Source organism: Corythoichthys intestinalis, chromosome 2 (assembly GCF_030265065.1).
Source record: "Corythoichthys intestinalis isolate RoL2023-P3 chromosome 2, ASM3026506v1, whole genome shotgun sequence".
Lineage (NCBI taxonomy): Eukaryota > Metazoa > Chordata > Actinopteri > Syngnathiformes > Syngnathidae > Corythoichthys > Corythoichthys intestinalis.
In genome coordinates this window covers 50,697,864-50,723,417 of record NC_080396.1, presented here as the reverse complement: position 1 = coordinate 50,723,417, position 25,554 = coordinate 50,697,864, and the positions used below count along the sequence as shown (strand labels likewise).

General features: G+C 39.0%; 3 protein-coding genes across 3 annotated transcripts in view; 1 reads left to right on the top strand and 2 right to left on the bottom strand.

The window, feature by feature from the left end:
• Nucleotides 1-2,350, top strand: part of LOC130912208 (dynein axonemal heavy chain 12-like) — a 28,866-nt gene extending 26,516 nt beyond the window's left edge. Inside the window, exons 68-73 of the mRNA XM_057830114.1 lie at nt 643-746; nt 833-1,037; nt 1,105-1,242; nt 1,365-1,456; nt 1,594-1,661; nt 1,819-2,350. Of these exons, the coding sequence (XP_057686097.1) occupies nt 643-746; nt 833-1,037; nt 1,105-1,242; nt 1,365-1,456; nt 1,594-1,661; nt 1,819-2,009 (798 nt within the window). The 3' untranslated portion in view covers nt 2,010-2,350. The remainder of the gene's footprint in view (nt 1-642; nt 747-832; nt 1,038-1,104; nt 1,243-1,364; nt 1,457-1,593; nt 1,662-1,818) is intronic.
• Nucleotides 2,351-5,020: 2,670 nt separating this feature from the next.
• Nucleotides 5,021-17,712, bottom strand: asb14b (ankyrin repeat and SOCS box containing 14b). The gene is made up of 10 exons (XM_057829692.1): nt 17,658-17,712; nt 17,120-17,304; nt 16,987-17,039; nt 10,818-10,949; nt 10,572-10,730; nt 10,236-10,481; nt 9,901-10,069; nt 9,291-9,825; nt 9,035-9,188; nt 5,021-6,392 (listed from the first exon to the last, which is right to left on the bottom strand). Exons 2-10 carry the CDS (start codon nt 17,272-17,274, stop codon nt 6,202-6,204), a joined length of 1,794 nt encoding a protein of 597 aa, XP_057685675.1. The 5' UTR covers nt 17,275-17,304; nt 17,658-17,712; the 3' UTR covers nt 5,021-6,201.
• Nucleotides 17,713-18,425: 713 nt separating this feature from the next.
• The window catches only part of LOC130911988 (dynein axonemal heavy chain 12-like), a 40,987-nt gene continuing 33,858 nt past the window's right edge, over nt 18,426-25,554 (bottom strand). Inside the window, exons 61-74 of the mRNA XM_057829693.1 lie at nt 25,180-25,320; nt 24,931-25,089; nt 24,516-24,811; nt 24,192-24,445; nt 23,975-24,115; nt 23,753-23,890; nt 23,384-23,617; nt 23,108-23,296; nt 21,200-21,303; nt 20,909-21,113; nt 20,699-20,836; nt 20,481-20,572; nt 19,564-19,631; nt 18,426-19,423 (exon numbers count right to left, since the gene is read on the bottom strand). Of these exons, the coding sequence (XP_057685676.1) occupies nt 19,233-19,423; nt 19,564-19,631; nt 20,481-20,572; nt 20,699-20,836; nt 20,909-21,113; nt 21,200-21,303; nt 23,108-23,296; nt 23,384-23,617; nt 23,753-23,890; nt 23,975-24,115; nt 24,192-24,445; nt 24,516-24,811; nt 24,931-25,089; nt 25,180-25,320 (2,350 nt within the window). The 3' untranslated portion in view covers nt 18,426-19,232. The remainder of the gene's footprint in view (nt 19,424-19,563; nt 19,632-20,480; nt 20,573-20,698; nt 20,837-20,908; nt 21,114-21,199; nt 21,304-23,107; nt 23,297-23,383; nt 23,618-23,752; nt 23,891-23,974; nt 24,116-24,191; nt 24,446-24,515; nt 24,812-24,930; nt 25,090-25,179; nt 25,321-25,554) is intronic.

The following is a 25,554-nucleotide window of genomic DNA, read 5'->3' as shown; positions in this document are numbered from 1 at the left end:
GGTCGAGATTTTCTATTTCATATATTTACCCTTTTAAACGTTTTATTTTTTTTTTATTTTCCTTTGTTTGCATTGATTATTTATCATCAAAAATACAATTAAGCAATAATTATGAGGTAAATATCCGTGACTTTTTTTATAGAAGCCATTTTTTTCATTGTGACATAATTTGTTTAAAAAGTTAAAATATGCGAGTAAATATTTTTTTAAAGTCTTTTTTTTCTAAACAAAATATTAGACATCAATTAAAGATTCTAAGCTAAAACCGACAGGCATTTTGAATAATGAATATAATTACGTACCTTCTTTTTACGGCTAGGTTGAAACAAAAGCGGTTGCGCGACGTCTGTAAATGGGGGTTCCAGGGTAAAACGGACAATTATTAATTAAAAACAGTTCGGGGGCTTAATGTGCCATGAATCTGCAATGGCAGCATATAGACATATTGTTCTATCAAACACAACAGTTCTTTTAGCTTAAAATACAGCAGTTTATTTTAAAGAGGAGTGCAAGAGCAGAAACTGCTTTTTCAGTCTTGTCTGTATTATCCGCCATATATTACTTTAATGGACAGATATAGATTGAAAAAAATAACTTGAAAAATATTGAATGCTTTTTGTTATAATTAATTCATCTCATCAGCTTCCAAACAATTTTGACCTTGAAATATCGCTCAATAAGTACCCAGTGCTTTACAACGAGAGTATGAACACTGTACTTGTCCAAGAAATGGAGCGCTACAACCAGTATGTAAAAATACATTTTATATAGAATTTAATATTAAAGTTGAGCACAAATAAACCAGTTTATCCGACTTGTTTTCCTTTCTCAGTCTGAGCACTGCCATCCGTGTGAGTCTTCAGAACCTGCTTAAGTCCCTCAAAGGCTTAGTGGTTATGGATGCTGAGTTGGAGGGAATTGCAAATAGTCTGGCAGTGGGCAGGGTTCCAGAACAATGGGCCAAACGCTCATACCCCAGCCTCAAGCCCCTTGGCAGTTACATTAATGATTTTCTCTCAAGGCTTGGGTTTTTGCAGGTGAGTCACAATTGCCTCGACATGATGATATCCAATCCACTGTCACTTGTTTTCTGTGCGGCTACAGGAATGGTTCAATTTCGGTAAGCCCAGTGTGTTCTGGCTGTCGGGATTCTTCTTCACCCAAGCCTTTCTAACAGGGGCTACACAGAACTACGCCAGGAAATACAACATTCCCATTGACTTGTTGGGCTTTGACTTTGAGGTCAATAAACACCATTTACAGTTTTTCAAAATCAATGTCTTTTAGTTAGCTAATATGATTTTTTTTTTTCTCAACAATATTTATAGCCATTTGATATGTGATTTTGTGATTGTATTCGACAGGTTTTACCTATTGATCAGTCTGACATGCCTCCAGAAGATGGTGTCTTTATTAATGGTTTGTTTCTTGATGGAGCTCGATGGGACAAGCAAAGGTAACGTTGCTTATGGAAGAGTGTTTTACACTAATAATTATTATTTAAAGTCCATGATGACCATTTAAACGCCCCCCCCCCCCCCCCCAAAAAAAAAAAAAAAAAAAAAAAATTACTGGTATTGCTTCTGTTCTCAGTGGAGTATTAGTGGAGCAGCATCCTAAAATCCTCTTCGATACAGTGCCCATTATCTGGATAAAACCTAGTAAGTATGTATCGATGCATTTAGTCAATACACTGGCATTGGAACCACACTCACATTTATGACACCACAATATTTACTGAGTTTCCAAGATTATTATTATTGCTTCACTTACAGTATTTTGTCGAAATGTCTTTTACTCTTTTTCTGTACCCTGCAGCAAAGGACATACCAGATGAATCTGACGATCGCTACGTCTCTCCTCTCTACAAGACCAGTGAGAGGAGGGGCACTCTTTCTACAACAGGACACTCCACCAATTTTGTTGTTCCAATGTTGTTGCCCACTACCAAGCGCCCTCAACACTGGATCAAGCGTGGTGTCGCGCTACTCTGTCAGCTAGATGACTGAAATTGTCCAAAGTTTTTGCAAAATAATTTTTCTGGCCATCCATTCAATATGAATTGAATCCAAATGGCATGCAAACAGTTGACCCACGTGTTTATCGTAACTTTCCCACTTAACACTGTTACTGTTTTTAAGAATGGTAAAAGTTACTGTAATTTCCGCATGCTAGGTCACTTCTGACTAAAAGCAGCACAGCTTAATTTTACAAAAAATAAATAAATAAATAAAAATCCTGATACACTGCACCTGACGATAGGCCACATGTGTTTATGTCTTAGTATAGAATATTTACTTAGGGCGGAAAACACTCAGGTGATTTGAAGTTCCACTCAGGGACCCCCAATTTAGCCAACTTTCAAAATTGTCCGATATGCATTTGTACATACATACGCATACATCATTGGAAAGCTTAAAATCTCACATTTCTGGGGGAAGAAAATTTTTGAACTGGAGGGCATTTTCTGAAAAAAAAATGTTTTTTAAACAACAAAACCCTATCTGGAGGTGAGAGCATGCGAGAACAGAATTACAGACGCCATGACTTTAACGAGATATTATCATGTCCTTACTTAGTTTCGATCCAAAAACTCCATGTAGCATGTATCACTGAGTGTCAAGACACAGCTGTGAATGGCCACAGTTGGATTTTGGGGGGATTTTATGAGTGAAACACGGTAATATAACAAGGGTCGCGATGCAGAAATCGCAGACGTCAAGGAGTGGTCGAGATTTTCTTTTTCATATATTTACCCTTTTAAACTTTTTTTTTTTCAACTTTTTGTGTGTGGGTCGATTATTTATCATCTAACATATCGGAGAAAATGCGACGGTAACAAAAAAATACAATTAAGCGATAGTTATGAGGTAGATATCCGTGACTTTTTTACAGACGCCATTTTTTTCATTGTGACATAATTTGCCTAAAAGTTTAAAATATGTGAGTGAATAATTTTTTAAAGTCATTTTTTTTTAAAACCCAATATGGGACATCATTTAATGATTATGATCTAAAAACGACATATATTTTGAATAATAAATATAATTAATTACCTTCGTTTTATGGCTGGGTTGAAACAAAAGCAGTTGCGGGTAAAACGGACAAATTAAAAACAGTTCGGGGGCTTAATGCGCCATGAATCTGCTATGGCAGCATATAGACATATTGTTCTGTCAAACACAACAGTTGTTTTAGATTAAAATACAGCAGTTTCTTTTAAAGAGGAGTGCAAGATCAGAAACTGCTTTTTCAGTCGTTTCTGTGTTTTCCGCCTTAGAGAGATGCTACACAGAAACGTGATTGATCAAAAGTATAATTATAGCTATTATTAACACGCTGAGTTCGTACTCCACATACAGCAATGCAATGCAAGAGAGATATGCTACCCACTTTCTGTCTAAACTTTGATTGAGGACAATGTACAACTTTGGCCTTGATGTCATCACACCCTTTGATCATGAATGAACTTTTGATTTGATGATTTTCCCCAGACGTGTCGTTGACCCAGTGCCATTTACCCGGTATTTTCCTTGAATTTGCTGGATGTGGTATTGTCATTCACCTTAATTGGGTACAGCTTTCGTCACTCAAATATTTAAAAGAGGATGGATTTCTTTTGTTCTTAGTGTTTGACTGGTTTTGTAGTTTTTGCAACAAAAGAATATAAAGGGTTATAGATGGTTTTGATTGGTGGAAAGTTTGGAATGGATGGTTTTTAAATGGAAAAAAAAAAATCCACCAGGTGTGTAGAAATCCTGTTTTTTTTTTTACACTGTAGGGATAAAATCAGGGGAGGTGCATGATGACATAATGAAAGTGCAGTAACCTACCACATTAAATGGCAAACACAAGCCAAAGGTTTGTACGAGCATTATTTTTCAACATGAAGTTTAAAAATATGTTATGCATTGTTTTTAAATATATATATATATATATATATATAAATAAAATATAAAAATATAAATATAAATTGGCACGTTCTTTTTTAATCACCCTGTATTTCTAATCTAAATGATCAATCTATTCCATGAAATGTTTAAACTGTATCATGATTCTGTTTAAAAAAAGGTTTCCCATAACCTCTTTCCCGGGAAAATCTGTTCAGCCTACTGCGTGAGTTTGTAATTTCATGATTGAATTGGGAGATATGACCAATATATATACAGTGGGGAGAACAAGTATTTGATACACAGTCAATGGGAAAACCCATTGGCAGTGTATATTTTTATTCTTTGTAATGGTATTCAAAATAATGACTGCCATCTATGTGTTGTGGTAGATAGGAAGAGGTTAGCTGCGAGTAGGAGGTTTTTCATGTCGTCGATGCGGCACAGTGACGTCATTCAACAAACCTTTGACAATTTTACAGCTCGAACTTGGTATATAGCCCAAGACCAAAGCCATCCACCAAAAATATTTGACTGAAAGTGGTTTCATAACCAACAAACATGCCAAGACGATTACATTCAATTACAAGACCATTAAAAGACCTTACATTCTTGAGTGACAACTGCTGGTCTCAACTAAGGTGAATGACGGTACCACTTCCTGGAAATCCAAGGTCAATGCTGAGTCAACAGCACTTCAAAGAAAGGTCAACCAAGATCAAAGTGGGTGATGATCATTAAGGTCAAAGGCGTAAGCATCAAATTTTGACAGAAAGTGGATAGTATATTTCTTATCCAATTGCGCCAAATGAGTTTTCATTTGTCGCTGACGACCCTTGAGACTGACTATTTCTTCCTATTAAAAAAAAGTATGCTGCATTAAAAAAGTATGCTACTGTATTATTTCAAAACAGAAACAACAGACAATTTTATAATAATAATAATACATTTATTGTATATTCTTCATATCTGGGTGTTGTTTTGCTGTAAAATTTCCACTCTAACCATCTGATATTACAAATCACGTCATATTGCATTTACATCTACAAAACAAAAATGAGCAAGTTTAACAAATACCGTAATTTCCCGAATATAACGCACACTTCCCCCCCCCCCAAAATCAACCTGTAAAATCATGGTGCACATTATAAATGGGTACATGGATGGAGACAGAAATATACATATATATAGTATATAAACCGATTTTTTTTTTTTATTGACATAGCCAGGTTGTGTTGAAGAAACGTATGCGGCGATCCTTTGCCGACCATTACGGTACGTGATGTCACCATTTTGTTTTGGTAATACTTCACTCTGATCGGCCGAATGATTTCGTCTGTGTTAAATTCTGCTTTTTTCACTCTTCATAAAGCGTAGAATTTAGTTTCTTGAACTCATTTGAGGCAATGTTTATTGCAGCTCCGCAACTCGGACCATAACAAACGTAACAACAGACTTCCTGTGTGTGTCCGTCAACTATATCTGTCCCTCGGGAAACTCAAACCCAAATAACAATTGTTCCTATTGTTACTGTCGTGTCGACATCGATGAGCGCTCTCAGATTTCCGACTTACGTTCTCACTTTCATTTTACCGTATCAATCCATGGAAGAAACATTTATTCATCATGATGAAACGAGCAAGTTATACAGCAGCCTTTAAAAGAAAAGTCACATCTGTTTTGTTTTCTCCTAGATTCTGGTGAGTTGGAGAAGTTGTCAAATCATATTATTACCGTAAATATTGTCAGTTTATGGTAATGTTTTGAACTACCAATATGCTATGCTTGTGCTGTGTTTCACCATTCAGTAAAATGACATTTCTGTATCTGTACACGAGCTCTGTTTTCTTGTGCTCTTCTATTTATTGGTGCTAAAATTAGGGTGCGCGTTATAAACAGGTAGGCTACAATAATATTCCCTAGATTTTACAAGTAAGTTTGGGGTGCGCATTATACACGGGTGCGCCTTATATTCGGGAAATTACGGTATTACTCGGTCAAGAGTTCTAATTAAAAGGGATAAATGATGTGTTCTTTGTTAAAAGTGTAAATGATGAAAAAGTGGCGGCACGGAGGCTCGATTTCGCGATATGTAGGCAAAAAAATACTAGAAATTATGCATAATGTTAGTGGTTTGTACTTTTAAAACCCCGGACATTAGCAGTATTTGAATAGCCAGTTCTGTGAGTGTGTTTCAATGTGGTAAATTTTAAGAACCATTGGTATAGAGGGAACATTTTCTAAGACACATTGAACCGCACTGGGAATGATAATGTCACGCAAATTACAATAAAAACATGTTCCGAAACACTTATGATATTACAGAATAAACAGTCTCTATGCTGCCCCTGTTGTACACATCAAACTCTTTGTAACGCAGGTACTCTTTCAGTCTGGGTGGAAGAGGGAGATAGCTGATGAAAACAGGCGCTCTCAAACGTAGTCCATTAAGGTGCTCTCGAATCTGAAGCCGGCACAGGTGCTTTAAGCTCCGAACATTTCCTGCCAGACAATCAAATCAGGATGGTCACGGGACGTACAGTGGGGCAAATAAGTATTTAGTCAACCACTAATTGTGCAAGTTCTCCCACTTGAAAATATTAGAGAGGCCTGTAATTGTCAACATGGGTAAACCTCAACCATGAGAGACAGAATGTGGAAAAAAAAACCTAAAAAATCACATTGTTTGATTTTTAAAGAATTTATTTGCAAATCATGGTGGAAAATAAGTGATCAATACCAAAAGTTCATCTCAATACTTTGTTATGTACCCTTTGTTGGCAATAACGGAGGCCAAACGTTTTCTGTAACTCTTCACAAGCTTTTCACACACTGTTGCTGCTGGTATTTTGGCCCATTCCTCCATGCAGATATCCTCTAGAGCAGTGATTAGTGATGGGTCCAGTGACACTCATGCGCCGGCGCGCTCGCCGAGCTCATGGAGCAACCCCTGCGTTGGTACGCGTATCGCTACAAGAAAATCACGTGACCGATGCATGAACTCATTGAACTGTGTTGACACAGTCATGACGCGGCAAACTGGTTCAAAAGGAAGACCATCTGTCAACGCGATGGAGCTGCTGAAACAATCCACATCTCACGGTTACTTCCTCGTTGTCTACATGCTGTGCAAATGGACGTAACACAGGGAAAACGCACTTGTCATCTTCCATTCCAAATACAATTAATTTTAAGTTAACTCTTAGTGTTTTAGTGTGACGGTTACACGCGGGTCCTTCATTTGCGGTGCGTGGAAATATGCCTTTTGATGCCTTCAAGAGAAACCGATGGCCATCAACCTCCAAGCATAGTGGTCAGAGCACTCGCCTTTCGTCCTCGACGCGTCGCGCGCGCAATTACCAGTCCTGGTCTAAACGTGATGAATGGATCACGTTGCACGGCGCGGCTCGAAAAATACCGGATATTTTATTAACGTTATTTTGCAGGTGAAATGTCGCATTTGTACGATCAACCTGTCATATACAAACAGTAGCCACCTCCTCAATGCTGAAGCATTATTGGGCCAAGCATGAAAATGAAGTTTCTGATAATCCCAAGTCAACACAGGCATAGAGCCATTCCTTTACTTTCCCACAGTAGCTTTTTTGGTAATTTATTATAAATCGGTAATTAAGCTATAATTTATTTATTTTCCACTTCAGTTTTTTTCTGATGGGCTATGGTAGCACTTAGATGACAAAGTGGGGAGTCAAGGAGGCAATGCAACTGTAGATGAAATTGCAAAAGTGCAACGATGAATGACTGAGCCGAACATGGCATGCAATGCAGATTTTCTTCAATACTGGAGGAGCCAATGGACATCTTACCCAAACCTCTTTCAGCTGGCTAAGAAATTCTTGTGCATGCTGGCATGGTTGGTTCCATGCAAGTATGTGTTGTCCACAGAAGGTGAATTTGAGATTGAAATTGAGATCTGGAGACTGGCTAGGCCACTCCAGGACCTTGAAATGCTTCTTACGAAGCCACGCCTTTGTTGCTCTGGCTGTGTGTTTGGGATCGTTGTCATGCTGACAGACCCAGCAACATCTCATCTTCAATGCCCTTGCTGATGGAAGGAGATTTTCACTCAAAATCTCTTAATACATGGCACCATTCATTCTTTCCTTTACACAGATCAGTCGTCCTGGTCCCTTTGCATAAAAACAGCCCCAACGTATGATGTTTCCACCCCCAATGCTTCACAGTGGGTATGGTGTTCTTATGATCCAATTCAGTATTCTTTCTACTCCGAACACGAGAACCTGTGTTTCTACCAAAAAGTTCTATTTTAGTTTCATCTGACCATAACACATCCTCCCAGTCCTCTTCCGGATCATCCAAATGCTCTCTAGCGAACCGCAGATGGGCCTGGACGTGTACTTTCTTCAGCAGGGGGACACGTCTGGCAGTGCAGGATTTGAGTTCCTGGCGGCGCATTGTGTTACTGATAGTAGCCTTTGTTACTGTGGTCCCAGCTCTCTGTGGGTCATTCACTAGGTCCCTGCGTGTGGTTCCGGGATTTTTGCTCACCGTTCTTGTTATCATTTCGACGCCACGGGGTGAGCTCTTGCATGGAGCCCCAGATCGAGGGAGATTATCAGTGGTCTTGTATGTCTTCCATTTTCTTATAATTGCTCCCACAGTGGAGTTCTTTACACCAAGCGTTTTACCAATTGCAGATTTAGTCTTCCCAGCCTGGTGCAGGTCTACAATTTTGTCTCTGGTGTCCTTTGACAGCTCTTTGGTCTTGGCCATAGTGGAGTTTGGAGTGTGACTGAGATTGTGGACAGGTGTCTTTTACTTAATGAGTTATAACAGGTGCCATTAATACAGGTAACGAGAGGAGCCTCGTTATACCTTGTTAGAAGAAGTTAGACCTCTTTGACAACCAGAAATCTTGCTTGTTTGTAGGTGACCAAATACATATTTTCCAATCTAATTTGGAAATAAATTCTTTAAAAATCAAACAATGTGATTTTCTGGTTTTTTTTCCACATTCTGTCTCTCATGGTTGAAGTTTACTCATGATGACAATTACAGGCCTCTCTAGGAGAACTTGCACAATTGGTGGTTGACTAAATACTTATTTTCCCCACTGTATATATTGTATAACATGACTGAGGAGGCAACAAAGAAGGGCAAACTTTGGATGTGGCAGATCTCCAGCCATTGCTTTTGATCCTGTAAGGCATCCCTCAGTTTGGCGCAGAGGGAGACATTGTTGGTGTAGTCAAGCATGATTCGCACCACCTGAGCAGATAAGTGCTTGAGCCAGGATACAGTTATCACATCACAGAACTATGCGGGGGGAAAAAACAACAACAAAAAAAGCTACTAGCATTGAAGCATTCAGAAAATGTGTTTTCTGACTTGTAATTGACTATTTATGATGGGTCTTACCACCATATCTTTGATGACTGACGTTGTCCAGGGAGCCACGTCATGGCAACTGTCACCGTATGGACAGTCGAAGCAACGTTTGACATCATAGCCATGGTTCAGAATCATTCTCAGCATGACTTCATCTTTTAATGCATACTGCAGGGCTGAGGGAAAGTGTGTGGTGTTGACTCGAGAGTAGTAGTTGACGTTCGCCCCAAACCTCAGTAAAATATTGATAAGCTCATAGTTGCCCTGTCTCATTGCTACTTGTAAACAACTGATAGGGTCCTGGTTCACCATTGCCCCAGCCTCAAGCAGCAGGCGAGTACACTGAATATCATTGTTGGACACGGCAAAAAAAAGGGCAGACTTGCGTTCATCATCATAGTTGCGGCGCACCCTTGGGTGTAGCATTTGGTTCGGGTCAAAGTCTGCTTTGAGCAGCAACTCCAAGCAATGTGCATGTCCCCCGGCAGCTGCAGAGTGAAGAGGACTCATCCCACTTTCCTTTATTGTACACAATTTAGTCACAGGTATTAGGTGCTGCAAGGATCTATCGAAAAAGAAGTGAGGTTAGAACAAAGTAGTGGGTTCAACAGAAGAAAGCTTAATTGTGGACATTTCTTACAGTATGTGGCCATGATATGCCGCACGATGAATTGGCAGATGACCACTGTGAAAGGGCAAGTTGGCATCTGCTCCGTGTTCCAACAATAGGGATATGACATCAGGGTTTCCTGATTTTGCTGCATCAAACAAGATACTGCCAGACTCTGATTCACATTCAACATTTGCTCCTGCAAATCAAAGATTCATTTTCATTATAAATGGACAAAATATAAGAGAATTCATAAGGGAATTAATAATCGAAACAATTGCATAAACACTGACAAAAGGGGCATTAAATACATTTAAAACATCTTCAAATTCAGATCCTGTAGTGAGCCTCATCTAGTACAGTACCTTTCTGTATCAAATGCTCCACCACATTTAGATGTCCATTTTCTGCAGCCAGAGCAAGTGGTGTTTTCTTTCTTATGTCACATGCATTTGGGTTGGCACCAGACTCAAGAAGCAGATAGACAAAGTTCTCCAGTCCAAGGAAGGCAGCCTCATGGAGTGCGGTCCTACTTAGTGGGCCAAGCTGATCTACTTGAGCGCCATGGCGAATCAATAATGTTGCCATGTCATACTGGTCATTAAGAATAGCTTTGAAAGAATAAGCAAAAGAAAAATTCAGAATATATATAGTATATTTTTTAAATGTTTTTTTTATCTATGGGAATTATGTACACTTACCAGCCATTAATGGGGAATCTTGCTCATCATCCTGGATATTAGGGTTGCAGCCATTCTGTAAAAGAAATATGGAGTTTTGTCGGCGGCCATAAACTACAGCTAAAAACAATGGTGTCTCCCCTTTGAATGTACGACACTGGGCAGCCCCAAAAGGTGATGCTGCAACACAAACAACAGTTGTTATCAGAACAACAGTTTTTACGGTCCAACATTAGAGACATACTTGTCTAAAGAGCATAAGTATACCTGAAAAAATTATTTCAAGTATCTGTTTGCTCTCTTGCACTGCAGCTGCATGCAATGGAATCCATCCATGCTCGTTAATTCTAGACAGGGTCTCTGGTTGAGCAGTCAGTCGCTCAAGTGCACCCTCATCACCTGTACAAAGATATTTAAAACATTTATAGATACTGTATGTATGAAGAAACAGCATTAAAATCATCCTCCTGTGATTTGATACATTCTGTATAGACGTTTTGACACAGTATAGAGACCCAAATTATATGTAAAGCCAAAAAATTCACAAATTCTTGATGAGAGATGATAAGCAGGTATTGTAAGTGAAAGAATGGCCATTTCCTCAACTCATCGACTGCCATTGACAGCGCTAGTGAATGACTGTTTCTTGCCCTCCCTGTCAAAATGGATTGGCCTTCTAGTGCTGTCAATGAAATGAAAGATGAGCATTCACAGCCAGTCCTCCCATTTTAAATGAATTCGACATCCATCGTTTTCAATGGCAAGCAATGACTAAATGACCTTTAATTTCCCAGACCTAAAACTGATCGAGCACCATTGCTGCATTGATGTCCGGGTTCACATTTGAGTGGGGATGTGCCAGAATTATTTTACCAATGTTCACTTGTTTCATATTCAATGATGATTATGAAAATATTTTGTTGAAAAACAATTTTTTTATGACGATGACCAGACGATAAGCTAGAAACGTGTTTTGGGAGAGTAAAACATAACCAGTGACAGTTTCTGTCATATATTCAAAATATGTGACATTTTTTATTGTACGTGTACAGTAAACGTGTTTTACTGTCTCACTGCCCCGCCGCCGTTGCGCTCAATTAGTTCATGGCTTCATGCACAACATATGTGGATGCTGCCGCGTTGTCTGTCATTGTTGCCAGTGGAGAGACACAAAACCTATATGGGGAGAAAGTGGCGCTCCCGGAAGTAGTTTGATAGCCTAGCTAGTAGGCACATGATACACACATTATCCTTAGGCACATTATATGTCTTGATCCCTGATTTAAGAACTGCAACCTGTGTTAATTTTCCATTGATTATCTTATTTCGCTGGAAGGAATGACCTGTTGGGAGAATGTTGTTCCAGGGACCAGCTTAAGTCTCGCTAGTCCATGAATCAGTTCATGATTCAGCTGCTGATGTCTGATTAAGCCCTTGCTTGCTAATAAACCAATTACATCAGGATATCAAGCCAATAGTCCTCAAGTAAGCATTCAAATTGGGAAGGTTTTAAACTCCTAGTTTTAAACTTCCTTGAATTTGTTTTATTTTATTGCATTTTTGCATTACTTTTTATCAGAGGGTTTTGGGTGCAAACATAAACAGCTGATGTTGTGTGTCTGTTTTATTTTGTTTACATATGCAATTTCTGAGAAATAAAACCAGTTGTTAACCTAAGTGTGCACTTGTCTGTCAATGTTCATTTGGAATTGTTAGAAACCTTTTTCACGGACAAAAACCTGTGAAATTTTCAGTTAGGGCTGTCAAAATTATCGCGTTAACGGGCGTTATTTATTTTTTTAAATTAATCACGTTAAAATATTTGATTATTGACAATTAACCCAGATGTCCCGCTCAGACAGATTTAAATGACAGTACACTGAAACGCTCACTTGTTGTTATGGAGTTTTGCCGCCCTCTGCTGGCGCTTGGGTGAATGACCATCTCGCATATTGCCTCAAACAGATTACAATGAGGCCGTTTATGGACATTAAGAGTGAAGAGAATGCCACCGGCCGCTTGGGGGCAGCGCCGTTCCATACAAATTTTATTAAAACAAAAACATGAAGAGGGGTTTTAATATAAAATTACTATAACTTGTAACTATAACATTTATCGTTTAAGAACTACAAGTCTTTCTATCCGTGGATCACTTTAACAGAAAGAACGTTAATGCCATTTGTGGATTTATTGTTACAATAAACAAATACAGTACTTATGTACAGTATATTGTATGTATATGTCCGTCGTGTGTCTTATGTTTCCATTCCAACAATAATTTACAGAAAAATATGGCATATTTTAGAGATGGTTTGGATTGCGATTAATTGCGATTAATTACGATTAATTAATTTTTAAGCTGTAATTAACTCGATTAAAAATTTTAATCGTTTGACAGCCCTAATTTCAGTTGAACGTTTTTAAAAATTATCGTCGTCTAAAACGACACTTAAACCGGACAAATTTTCAATTTTTTGATCATGCTAAAACTTACTTTGGCTACTTTACTATGTTGAGGCAGCGTGACAAGCGTGAACCTGACTGGCTGCTTGGCGCGACTCATTATGGTTGTTTCCGAACATGTTTGAATGAAAGTACAGCAATAAACCTACTGGCGCTTATGGCAGCTGTCGCCGCCGCCCGAGGCGGGCACAAGCACTTTATCAGGCAAAACGTAACTTTCCTTTTTAGCCCAAAATGTAGCACTCTGAGGTGGATTGTGGCATTTACTGTCATTTATTGAGCTGCAATTCACACATAAACTAAATGAAAGTGTAGAATAAAAGAAAGTACGTTTTTGAGCACCAAAAGAACCTCCAGCATGGAGGCTCCAGGCACTTCATGCTTTTGTTGCAGCTGCCCCAAACTCATTATTTTTGGTTACAAAGACACGGAGGTTTGGCGTGAAAGCCACGTTCTCAGGCAAAACATGACTTTGGCATTTTAACCCAAAATATGGCGCTCTGAGGTGGATTGGCGGGCGTGAACCCACCTGAAATGCACAAATGAAGTGTATACTGTAAGTGCTTGGGAGACAGCCGTTTTGGTGAGTTCAATCATTTTGTCTTTCACATTTCATTTTTATTGTAAAAAAAGAATTGATGTTTAATTAATCTTTACAAGAGTTAAGTTGCCTAACTCGTTTCTAATTGGGCTTAAATTTGAATTATGTAAGTTAAGCACATTGGTCAATTCCTGTGCTAATAAGTGTATTTAAAAATCATATATTATATATATTGTATTTAAAAATATATAATAATTTTTGCATTGTTAAAAAATGCTATTACCGTAATTTCTGGACTATTGGGCGCCCCTGATTACAAGCCTCACCCAGTATATTTTTAAAGGAAATTCCATTTTGTACATACATAAGCCTATAAGCCGCGTGTGCCCACTTAGTAACAAGAGACATTGACAAGATACAGTTTTCAAAATTTTAATAACACACCTTAACTTTTCATTCCAAACAGCACCAGCAAACACGGCAGTTATATAGCAGCGGCACGGAAGTTACATAGCATCAGCATGGCGGTGCAGCACTAATTGTGCTGGTTAATAAAAACATAAAAGTCTTTGTTAGCAATCTTCATCTTCCTCCTGTGCATTCAAACCATGGAAGTCTTCACCCTCAGTGTCGGATATGAAGACGCTCAGATGCACTTCGTCACGCACCTATTCAGTATGGTATATCCATAACTCAGTCCCTCCTTCGCTGTCGCCTTCAATGTCTCCCATAGTGAGGCAAATTCACTCCTAGCCCGTGCTGTCCTCGTCACGCAGCAGAATGGCCCCTTTGAATCCCGTTGGTGATGGCGGACTCTTTCACAGCGCTTCACGCTGCCAGGCTCCCCCGGCAAACCTGTGCAAAAGCTGCTCTTTGCATGCGGCGAGTGTTGGCAAACGATCTCTCGCCGCTCGTCATCAAAGCTTCCCATACAACTCGGATGGCCAATTTAATTTCTTCGAGCATTTTCCATGATGCAGGTATGCTAATTCTACTCGTGCACAAAGGCGGATGCACAACGCACAGTTAAACTACCGGTAATAGTGCAAACTAGCGTCTTCCTTCACACATATATTCCACGTGTCTCACTCCCACATTCCATGCTCGAGCGCCTCTGGCGGCCGTCAGAAAAATACACAAATTGGCCGCATCGTTGCACACGCCGCAGGACCCAAAATGAGGGAAAAAAGTAGCGGCCTGTAGTCTGGAAATTACGGTAATCTTAAATTAGCTATGGACAGCATGCGATTAATTGCGAGTTAACTATGAATAGCATGCGATTAACTGTGATTTTAAAAAATTTCAGCACAATTATAATTACATTATTCCAGTACAGTAGGTATGATATGAAGGGTGGGCTGGTCTGTGGTATGAAACTCCAGGGCTGAAAATGAGTCCCACTCCAGCACTGCTCAACATATAACTACACTGGCAAAGAAATATCCCACTTGGTAATACGTTGATCAGTATGCCCAAAGACAATCTTTTTCCATTTTCCATTTTTTTCCCATCCATTTTAATTTGGATTACATGGCTATGCAAGAAGATAGCACCGTCAGTTTGTTATGGAATCCTGAAATCAAAATACTATAACAGAGATCCCTTGGCAATTCACGCTTCGAAATGTGCGGTTTCCACTGTAGTCTAATGTGTTATTTTATTTTAAAATGTTAAGATATGCATGTATACATGTACAAATCATTGTTTTCTTTGGATTAGATGGGTGGGTGTCCCTCATTAACTGCAAAAAATGAGGGATCACTGTATTCTACTGAGACATCATCTAGTGGAAGGGGCACAGAATTGCAGTTAAAAAATCATTTGTCATGTTTTTTTAACCCTGGCAAAAGGTTAGTTATTCTCAAGAGCAACACCCGAGGGCGAAGCCGTGTTTTGCTGGCACATTACACTACTCACATCACACTTGGAAGTGACGTAATTTCCTGTTTTAACGCTGGCACTTCAGACCTTAAGTGGGTGAAATTCAAGCTCGTTCATAAAATAAAAATATAAAAATCAGACTTAACAGAGAAACCAACTGCTGCTGTAGGGTAGTGCTCTTTTGTTGAAATTTAAGGTGAATTCTGTGGAATCTTGTTGGAAAAAAATTCCAAGCAAAAACCACTTGTGCATTATGTGAAAAAGACACACGCTAATCAGCTAATGCTAAATGTTTAACATGTGGCTAACAACTATACGAGCAACCTGTTTATGCAGGCCAACCCTTGTCTGAGCGGTGGTGGTCCAGATGTTGACATTTCAATATCTGAATGCAATTCGACGAGATATTTTTGTTGTTAAAATGGGCTGTTTTGTCAAGTAATTAGTGCCATTTGTGCTGTATTATAACAAAACGCAATATTTATTTTGTTGTGCACTAAATTGTTCAACAAGATATTGTCATGATTGTTTGTATTCTCAGTTCATTTTCCTGTATTCAGCACCTGATTGAGCCAGCTGGGCGGGGTAACGTGACACACCTGTGCTGCATTAGGAAGGCTCAATATTTAAGGAAGCCTGTCACCATCTGCAAGTGTCGGATTAATGCTTGCTACTTGCCTTGCTTACCGCCTGTGTGTTCATCGTCAGCCTTCGAGTTTCCCGACGTTCTACGGTCGTATTTTGGTTTGGTCATCTTTACGTTAGTGCTCTTTTGGGCTTTGTAGTTAGATTCTTGTACTCTGTTATATTCATGCATTCTAGCGTGCTCTCTTAGTTGTACTTGTTAAACTCGCGTTTGTTAGCGTGCTCTCTTAGTTGTACTTGTTAAACTCGCGTTTGTTAGCGTGCTCTCTTAGTTGTACTTGTTAAACTCGCGTTTGTTAGCGTGCTCCCTTTGTTGTACTTGTTAAACTCGCGTTTGTTAGCGTGCTCCCTTTGTTGTACTTATTAAATACAAACATTTACTCTACTGATCTCCTGGTCTGTGTTTTGGATCCACATTAACGGCTTGCCGTTCATAACAGATATAGGCTAAAAAATATGATAAACAAATGGGGGAAAATGGAGTTCTAATTTTTTCTTTGAGTAACTGCAGGTTCAACTCTGTAGATTTTTTGAAAAATGAAAAGTACAACTGATAGAACTATAAAATGTCATTTTTATTACTTTCTCCTTTTATCTTGCATGAATGATTAAATTGTACATAGTTTGACAATTTCAGTTTGCTCAAAACAATTGCACTGCACTCTTATTTTTCTATTTTTAATTGAAGTTTTTGGTTGTGGTTGTGTGGATTGTTTACAAAAAAAAAAATAGCTTCCTATTTGCCACAGATGGGTGAGGTGGTCCTTCAGTCTGAACTTTTGCCTGGGGCACCAATCACCCAGGGCGGCACTACTAGTACACGTCCAACGTCTTGGAAGCAATTTTCTAAAACAACGGAGGATTGATTTAAGGCACTGGAATATTTAAGCGTAAATAGCAACTTACCTTCTGCAATGGCTTTGAATATATCATCAGTGTCGTCAGTGACTTTCACATAACTGGAGCAAAAAAAAAAAAAAAGTGATTTTAGTAAAAAAGTTTGTAAACAATAAATAATTAACCCTGCACCAACAGTCACCTTGGATGCAGTCCCTTGAGCTTTCTGTATTCAATTAGACTTAGCTCTATGATATTTTGGGTAGCCTCATCTTCGTCTGAGTCATCCTCAGATTGAAAAATGTTGTTTTGCAATATGTCTTTTGCTTCACTTGTCATCCGTCCAGGAAGAGTCATGTTGAATTTGTTGTCATTGGAAGGTATAACCTGCAAGTAAGCATATGCCATCACAAACTTGCAGTCACACGGGGAATGACCCTTTACCGAAGTCAAAGAGGCTATTATTGCTCACAATTTAAGTTCCTGCTAGTAGGATAGATTACATACGTACATACTACACCACAAAAACCTTCCATAACAATCAATAATGAAAAGTGGGTCAAATGAACACATGCACCATTTCATGAGTTCAGCATAAGTCAACAGAGATAAGCATGTCTCCTCTAAAATTCATGTACACTATACGGTATTTTGCGATTAATGTTAGTATGACAATGGCATTCAACAGAAAACATTGTTCCATAATGATCGTGTTATTCTCTAGATCGAGTTGTGTTTACCTTCTGTCAAATGGTGGTGCTTCTTCTGGGGCTTGAAACAGCAGTGTAGTTGGACACCCTTGCACCCACACACTGACGCTATTTATAGCTTCTCTATTATAAATAACATCATGGAGCCTACCATGTAGATTGCATCTGGTTTTGAGGCATTGCTGAGGTGAAAACTCAAATCAGGATTTGCTATTCTAACAAAGTAAAATAAATTAGGGGCCTATCATTTTGCACACCAGTGTTCTAAGATATTTGTAATCTATGGTCTTTTTTAGGGTCAACAAATGGGAGCTAAATATAAAAGCTCACAACCTCCTAACGACAATCACTACAATTAATTTGGATAACAATTTATCTGAATGCTTATGACATTGTCATAAGACTGACATAAGCTAACATGACACCTGTCATGAACGTGAATACTTACGACTGACTCAGACATTTGAATCAATGTCAAGTTTGCATCAAAAATGAAATCATTTACTGAATGACACTTAATAACATGTATCATAAGCCTTCGTTTATATCCATGACTGGTGAAAAAAATATAAAATATGAATTGTGATGCAAGTAAAATAACAGCTAGGAAGTTTACTAAAGTTAGCGTTACATCAACAGCATTGGATGCAATATTGCAGTCCCTTGAGCTTTAAGTTGTCAAATAAAATGTAAACTTAATTTGTAATTGATTGCTACACCAAACCTTGCAGAGGGAAAACTACCACTGAGCATGAAGTGGTTTTAATTTACAAATTTAATTTGATCCCTGGCCATACTCTTGATTCAAAACACTTGTAGCGAAAACATTTTTTCCCATTGATATGAATATACTACAATTACAATTAATCCATATCACACCCAAAACATGGCAACAAAAAAAGTAGTAAATGTTTAATGATAAAACAGTGCTTAAAAGTATTGCACTTGATAAAGCACACAGTGGTCACATTGTTAAAAATGTAAAGATTATGTAGTTCAGTCACATCTAAATATAATCTTCCCAGGGCCTCCAGAACCTTGAGGTTGGGTCATTTGATATACAGTACGCACTATAATGGTAACTGATTAACAATCAAATTTTTAAATTAACTAGTCGCCCAACTTCACTTGGGTTTAGACAGATTCACATTTTCCAGTCCTCTGGTTGGTTGTACAAAATAAGACTTTTTGTGTGTAATTCTAGGATCTTGATTTATTGGGAGAGGGGTGCAATGTCAGACACAAAAAATGAAAATGACATTTCATGGAGGACTTTCAAGAGAAACAGGAAATTGTGGGGATAGGTCAGCTGACAGCATTGCTGGCCGCCTGTTTTTTAACCCGTTGGGATTCATCCCGCACTTTCAGTGTGACTATGACAGCTATCTTAAAGGCGGGACAAAAAGACATGTACACAGTAATATGGTCAATCAGTATCTCTATTGTCTTATCATGTTGGAATTATTCACCACTGAGGGCCCAGTTTCCAATTACACTGCACACCAATGCCTTACACAAAATTTGCCAAATCTTGTGTGACAACAGAACTTGTATTGGCTTTTTCATATTGTTGAAATACATAACCCATAGTGGCCTGTGCCACTCTCAGTCATCTAGCTGACACAGTAACGCCACACCACGCTTGATCCAGTGTTGAGGGCGCTTGTTGGTGGGCAATAACATTGGGATGACAAAATTGGTGGAGTGTCCTGTTGTAGAGAGAGTGCCCCTCCTCTCACTGGTTTTGTAGAGAGGAGAAACATAGCGACCATCAGATTCATCTGGGATGTCTTTTGCTGCATGGAAAGGAGGCAAATAAATTTACATGACATAAATAAAGCAGGAATAGTGAACATTAATAACTCAGTAAAGATTCTGAAGTCATGAAAACATGGTTGGAATGCCAGTTTATGATCCCATCAAAATGCATACGTACTAGGTTTTATCCAGATAATGGGCACTGTGTCAAATAGGACTTTGGGATGCTGCTCCACTAAAACTCCACTGAGAATAGAAGTAACACCAGTGATTTGTTGTTTTACGGCTTTAAAGTGGTCATTCTAGACTCAGAAAAATAAGACCAATAATAACACTGGGGAACACAATTTTTGTTGACTTAGGTCTAACAGCTTTTTGTAAACAAAAATGTTGGTATGGAATGCATGACTGAGTCCTGGTTTTCTCTTTCACGTAAAGTTCTTGAACTATAGCAGGGTATCTGCGGGGTCGTAATAAGTGCAAAAATGTCTTAAATCCAATAATTTGAATTTAAGGCCTTAAAATGTCTCAAATTCTCCTCAAATCTCACAAGAGGTCTTAAATACATTTTTGAAAGGTCTTAAAAATCTATTGATGTTACTTTTATTTAGAAAATGCATATATTTCAGTCTCGCTTTTAAATGTTTCTATTTTTGACGACGCCAAAACGTAACTGCAAAGTCGAACGAACTGTGCTGCTTAGTTTCCTTCAAGTTTTTTTTTTTTTTTTTTGGGGGGGGGGGCGGTATTGATGTCAAATGGGTCTTTAACTGTATTCAACATGGTCTTAAAAAGTCTTAAATTCGGCCTGTTGAAACCTGAAGAGACCCTGTATAGATCCCTTTTTTTTTTTTTTTTGTATTATAAAAAAACCCTGTTCTCAAAAATGGGGTTATTTTATTTATTTATTTATTTTAAATCTAATATTGACATTTAATGAAATATGAAAGAAACACAACACGAACACTTTTATGTCTTTACTGTGGATATTGATTTTTTGTTTTAATCAGCATATAAGTCAAATCTACCCAATTTTTCTCCAACTTGTTTCCCAGTGTAATTATTGAAAAAATACTTTTCTGTGTACCATGCTACCTTTGCTTGTCCCATCGAGCTCCATCAAGAAACAAACCATAAGTGTAGACACCATCTTCTGGAGGTGTGTCTGACTGATCAATCGGTAAAACCTGAGGGATCATATCACAACGTCACATGAAATGGCTTTTAAGATTGATGAAAGATAAAGTCTAAAAGCAACTGAGCTAAATAAAAGGCTGATTGTGTTAAAAATACTGTAAAAGATGTGGATTGACCTCAAAGTCAAAGCCCAGCAGGTCAATGGGAATATTGTATTTCCTGGCATAGTTCTGTGTAGCCCCTGTTAAGAAGGCCTGGGTGAAGAAGAATCCCGACAGCCAGAACACACTGGGCTTACCGACATTGAACCATACCTTTAGGCATAGAGAGATCATGTGAAAAACTAAGTGGAAGAACTTCTCCATGTCGAGACAATTGTGACTCACCTGCAAAAACCTAAGCCTTGAGAGAAAATCATTAATGTAACTGCCAAGGGGCTTGAGGCTGGGGTATGAGCGTTTGGCCCATCGTTCTGGAACCTTGCCCACTGCCAAACTATTTGCAATTCCCTCCAGCTCGGCATCCATAACTACTAAGCCTTTGAGGGCCTTTAGCAGGTTCTGAAGACTTACACGGATGGCAGTGCTCAGACTGAGAAAGGAAAACAAGTCGGATAAACTGGTTTATTTGTGCTCAACTTTAATATTAAATTCTATATAAAATGTGTTTTTACATACTGGTTGTAGCGCTCCATTTCTTGGACAAGTACAGTGTTCATACTCTCTTTGTAGCGCACTGGGTACTTATTGAGCGATACTTCGAGGTCAAAATTATTTGGAAGCTGGTGAGGTGAAATAAACTCTTTAGTTATGACAAAAAGCATTCAACGGTGTTCAATATACTGTGGTTGTTTCAATACATACAGTGCCTTGCAAAAGTATTCGGCCCCCTTGAATCTTGCAACCTTTCGCCACATTTCAGGCTTCAAACATAAAGATATGAAATTAAATTTTTTTGTCAAGAATCAACAACAAGTGGGACACAATCGTGAAGTGGAACAACATTTATTGGATAATTTAAACTTTTTCAATAAATAAAAAACTGAAAAGTGGGGCGTGCAATATTATTCGGCCCCCTTGCGTTAATACTTTGTAGCGCCACCTTTTGCTCCAATTACAGCTGGAAGTCGCTTGGGGTATGTTTCTATCAGTTTTGCACATCGAGAGACTGACATTCTTGCCCATTCTTCCTTGCAAAACAGCTCGAGCTCAGTGAGGTTGGATGGAGAGTGTTTGTGAACAGCAGTCTTCAGCTCTTTCCACAGATTCTCGAGTGGATTCAGGTCTGGACTTTGACTTGGCCATTCTAACACCTGGATACGTTTATTTTTGAACCATTCCATTGTAGATTTGGCTTTATGTTTTGGATCATTGTCCTGTTGGAAGATAAATCTCCGTCCCAGTCTCAGGTCTTGTGCAGATACCAACAGGTTTTCTTCCAGAATGTTCCTGTATTTGGCTGCATCCATCTTCCCGTCAATTTTAACCATCTTCCCTGTCCCTGCTGAAGAAAAGCAGGCCCAAACCATGATGCTGCCACCACCATGTTTGACAGTGGGGATGGTGTGTTCAGGGTGATGAGCTGTGTTGCTTTTACGCCAAACATATCGTTTTGCATTGTGGCCAAAAAGTTCAATTTTGGTTTCATCTGACCAGAGCACCTTCTTCCACATGTTTGGTGTGTCTCCCAGGTGGCTTGTGGCAAACTTTAAACGAGACTTTTTATGGATATCTTTGAGAAATGGCTTTCTTCTTGCCACTCTTCCATAAAGGCCAGATTTGTGCAGTGTACGACTGATTGTTGTCCTATGGACAGACTCCCACCTCAGCTGTAGATATCTGCAGTTCATCCAGAGTGATCATGGGCCTCTTGGCTGCATCTCTGATCAGTTTTCTCCTTCTTTGAGAAGAAAGTTTGGAAGGACGGCCGGGTCTTGGTAGATTTGCAGTGGTCTGATGCTCCTTCCATTTCAATATGATGGCTTGCACAGTGCTCCTTGAGATGTTTAAAGCTTGGGAAATCTTTTTGTATCCAAATCCGGCTTTAAACTTCTCCACAACAGTATCTCGGACCTGCCTGGTGTGTTCCTTGGTTTTCATAATGCTCTCTGCACTTTAAACAGAACCCTGAGACTATCACAGAGCAGGTGCATTTATACGGAGACTTGATTACGCAACGGTGGATTCTATTTATCATCATCGGTCATTTAGGACAACATTGGATCATTCAGAGATCCTCACTGAACTTCTGGAGTGAGTTTGCTGCACTGAAAGTAAAGGGGCCGAATAATATTGCACACCCCACTTTTCAGTTTTTTATTTGTTAAAAAAGTTTAAATTATCCAATAAATGTTGTTCCACTTCACGATTGTGTCCCACTTGTTGTTGATTCTTGACAAAAAAATTAAATTTCATATCTTCATGTTTGAAGCCTGAAATGTGGCGAAAGGTTGCAAGATTCAAGGGGGCCGAATACTTTTGCAAGGCACTGTATCTAATCCTTTAAATAATACATAACAGTTAATGAGATATCTGCCCAGCATCAATCTTGAAAATGAACAAAGTACAACATATTTTCCTTCATACCTTAGTGAGAATGTCATTTGCTATGTCATACAGTGCATTGTCACTCCCAGAGCTACCTCCTCCCTTAGAGCCTCCTCCTTGGGTGAGAAGCAGGGAATCAAACAACACTTTGGTCTGCTGCAGGTCCTTTGAAATGTCCACATTTTCATGCATCCCAAATATTTCCGGGTGCTGGCTGAATGGAAGATCCTGGCATGCAGTGGGATGTATTGTCACTCTATTAAGTTGAAATTCTTACAAACTAAGTTGTTAAAACTTTAATGGAGTCACGCTTACTCTGATGAATTCAAGGTATTCATCATAGGACAATTTAGGTGGGGCAACATAGTCACCGCTGGGTGAAAAAGGATAAGAAGGCTTATCCACAACATCTTTATTGTAGAAGTCAGCCAACATAGTGTTGAGGAGGCGCCGATCCCAATTGTCAGTTACGCGACCCCCGTAGTTGCATTCTCCGGTCAGGTAAGTTATGGCTTCGAAGGGCACATCTTCGTATTGATTAATAAACAACTATAAAAAAATATAGACAGTGGACACACCTTTAAATGAATGGCCATTTATCCATTTTCGATACCACTTATTCTGCTCTTCAAGGTTACAGGTACATGAATATGATGCAGCAATTGCGTGTCTTAGAACTATTACCTGGAGCTGTCTGATACTTATATGAAGGTCTGTTTCATTGAAACCATAAGGAATATTCCACCCTAGTGGGCCAAACTTTCTTCTCTCTTGAACAAGTGCATGGAAGAAGCAAAGGCCATACAGGAGCTTTTCCCAGACCTAAATAGTTGAATTCACTCAAGAAAATGAACCTGTACGGACAATGGTGTGAACAAATCATGCCATCAATGCTTTCTGACTCACCGATTCCTTATTTGTACAATTATGAAAGAAGGTTTGGTCACAAACAGGATCGGACATGTATGACTGCAGTATGTTTAATCGAAGTCCTGTCGGGGGCTCATTTGTCATTTTCACTCCATTCTGAAGAAGGGTCACTGGAAACTGGTTTCAGAGAGAGGGCGGCTTCAGGTCCAAACAAGACAAAACCAAGATCATTTTAGAAGACATATCAATTTACCTTGGGCGAAGGGTAGCTTGTGAGCCAAAGTCTGAAGTCCTGATGGCATGTTGCTGGACTGAATTCCTCACAAATCTTTTCCAATGTGGACATCCAAGACACAGCCAGATGGCAATTCTGCAAACACACCCAGGTCCCATTTTGCATTGCTGTGCATATCATTTTGTAAGCAATGGGGCCTTGGCCCTGTCCTAGAGAAATGGACTGGAAATTGTTACCACCCATGTCCTTGTCACCCGCAAACTTCAGTAAACCTGTGAAGAGTTAATGGTTTATTGAGCGTCAGCGTTACATGAATTTTCAGTAGTGAGCGAGATAACCTACTAGCCATGGGGTCAGCACCAGGAGAAAGCACAAACACTAGCGGGATGGTGGCATTAGAATCCAAGTAGCTCTTGCTTAGGTCAAAAGGAGGGGGCTGAACAAAATTTTTCCCGAGTTTAGCTATTACATAACCATTGACAGCCGGCACAATCTTGTCAGGCCTTAGACAGCGTACAATGATCATTTTCTGCAATTCGTTGAGATTTTCATCCCAAGGGGAGGGCAAAGGAACTGTACTAGGTTCTTTGCTGTCAAAAATAGGCTTGAAAAGTTCTGGCCCCTGAATGAAAGAATCTCTGTGAAATAAGCACAATTCAGGTAGAATAATCTCAAAAATGTTGAGCAATAGTCTTATTTTATAACTAATAGAAGTTGGAACAATTGACAAAAAAAAAAAAAACAACTAATTTCTCACTTTAGTCCTTTCAAGCCAGGAAGCTCATTGGCTCTGCAAATCTCATCCCAGCTCTTGTCCTGAAGCCAGCTAGGATCAGGATTCGCAAGCGTATTCTGCAGGCCCACACCTCCCGTCATCAAGAACATCAAGTCACCGTACTCAATCTCTTTCTGAGCACTAATGAAAAAAGGGGAGTGAATGTTTTGTTTGCATCATGTGGATCAACAAAAGAGACTTTTCTTATCCCAATTTAGTTTTGACACTCACAGAAGCAGATTGCAGCAAAGGATGAAGGAGAACAGAAGTTTATCCTTTTCAAACAGGGAGCGACAGACGTTGCAGAACAAATTATAGGTGAAGTGATCAACCAGGTAAATGACCCTCTTCTCCAGAATTTTGGACTTTTTACTAATTGAAGACAGGAGAGACTTCTCAGTACTCAGACATTTTACTAAATTAAAGCAAGACACGCTCCAGTTCAATGTTACTTGTTTTTATGTTGTAGTAAAATGTTTTTTTTTTTTAACTTTAAGTGATTTCAAAAGACATAGTTGTTGACTATTGCTTTCATTTTTTTGAGTTGTTTAATTTAATCAAATTTAAATAAATGTCCAAGACAGCGGTGTTACATCTACCAATAAA

What these genes read in the sequence shown, in the direction of transcription:
- asb14b (XM_057829692.1), bottom strand. Translation starts at nt 17,274, where the DNA reads ATGACTCTTCCTGGACGGATGACAAGTGAAGCAAAAGACATATTGCAA. An exon ending in AGATTCCCCATTAATGGCTG is followed by an intron (nt 10,482 to 10,571) that starts GTAAGTGTACAT and finishes ATTCTTTCAAAG; the next exon opens with CTATTCTTAATGACCAGTAT. An exon ending in GGAGATCTGCCACATCCAAA is followed by an intron (nt 6,393 to 9,034) that starts GTTTGCCCTTCT and finishes ATTGTCTGGCAG; the next exon opens with GAAATGTTCGGAGCTTAAAG.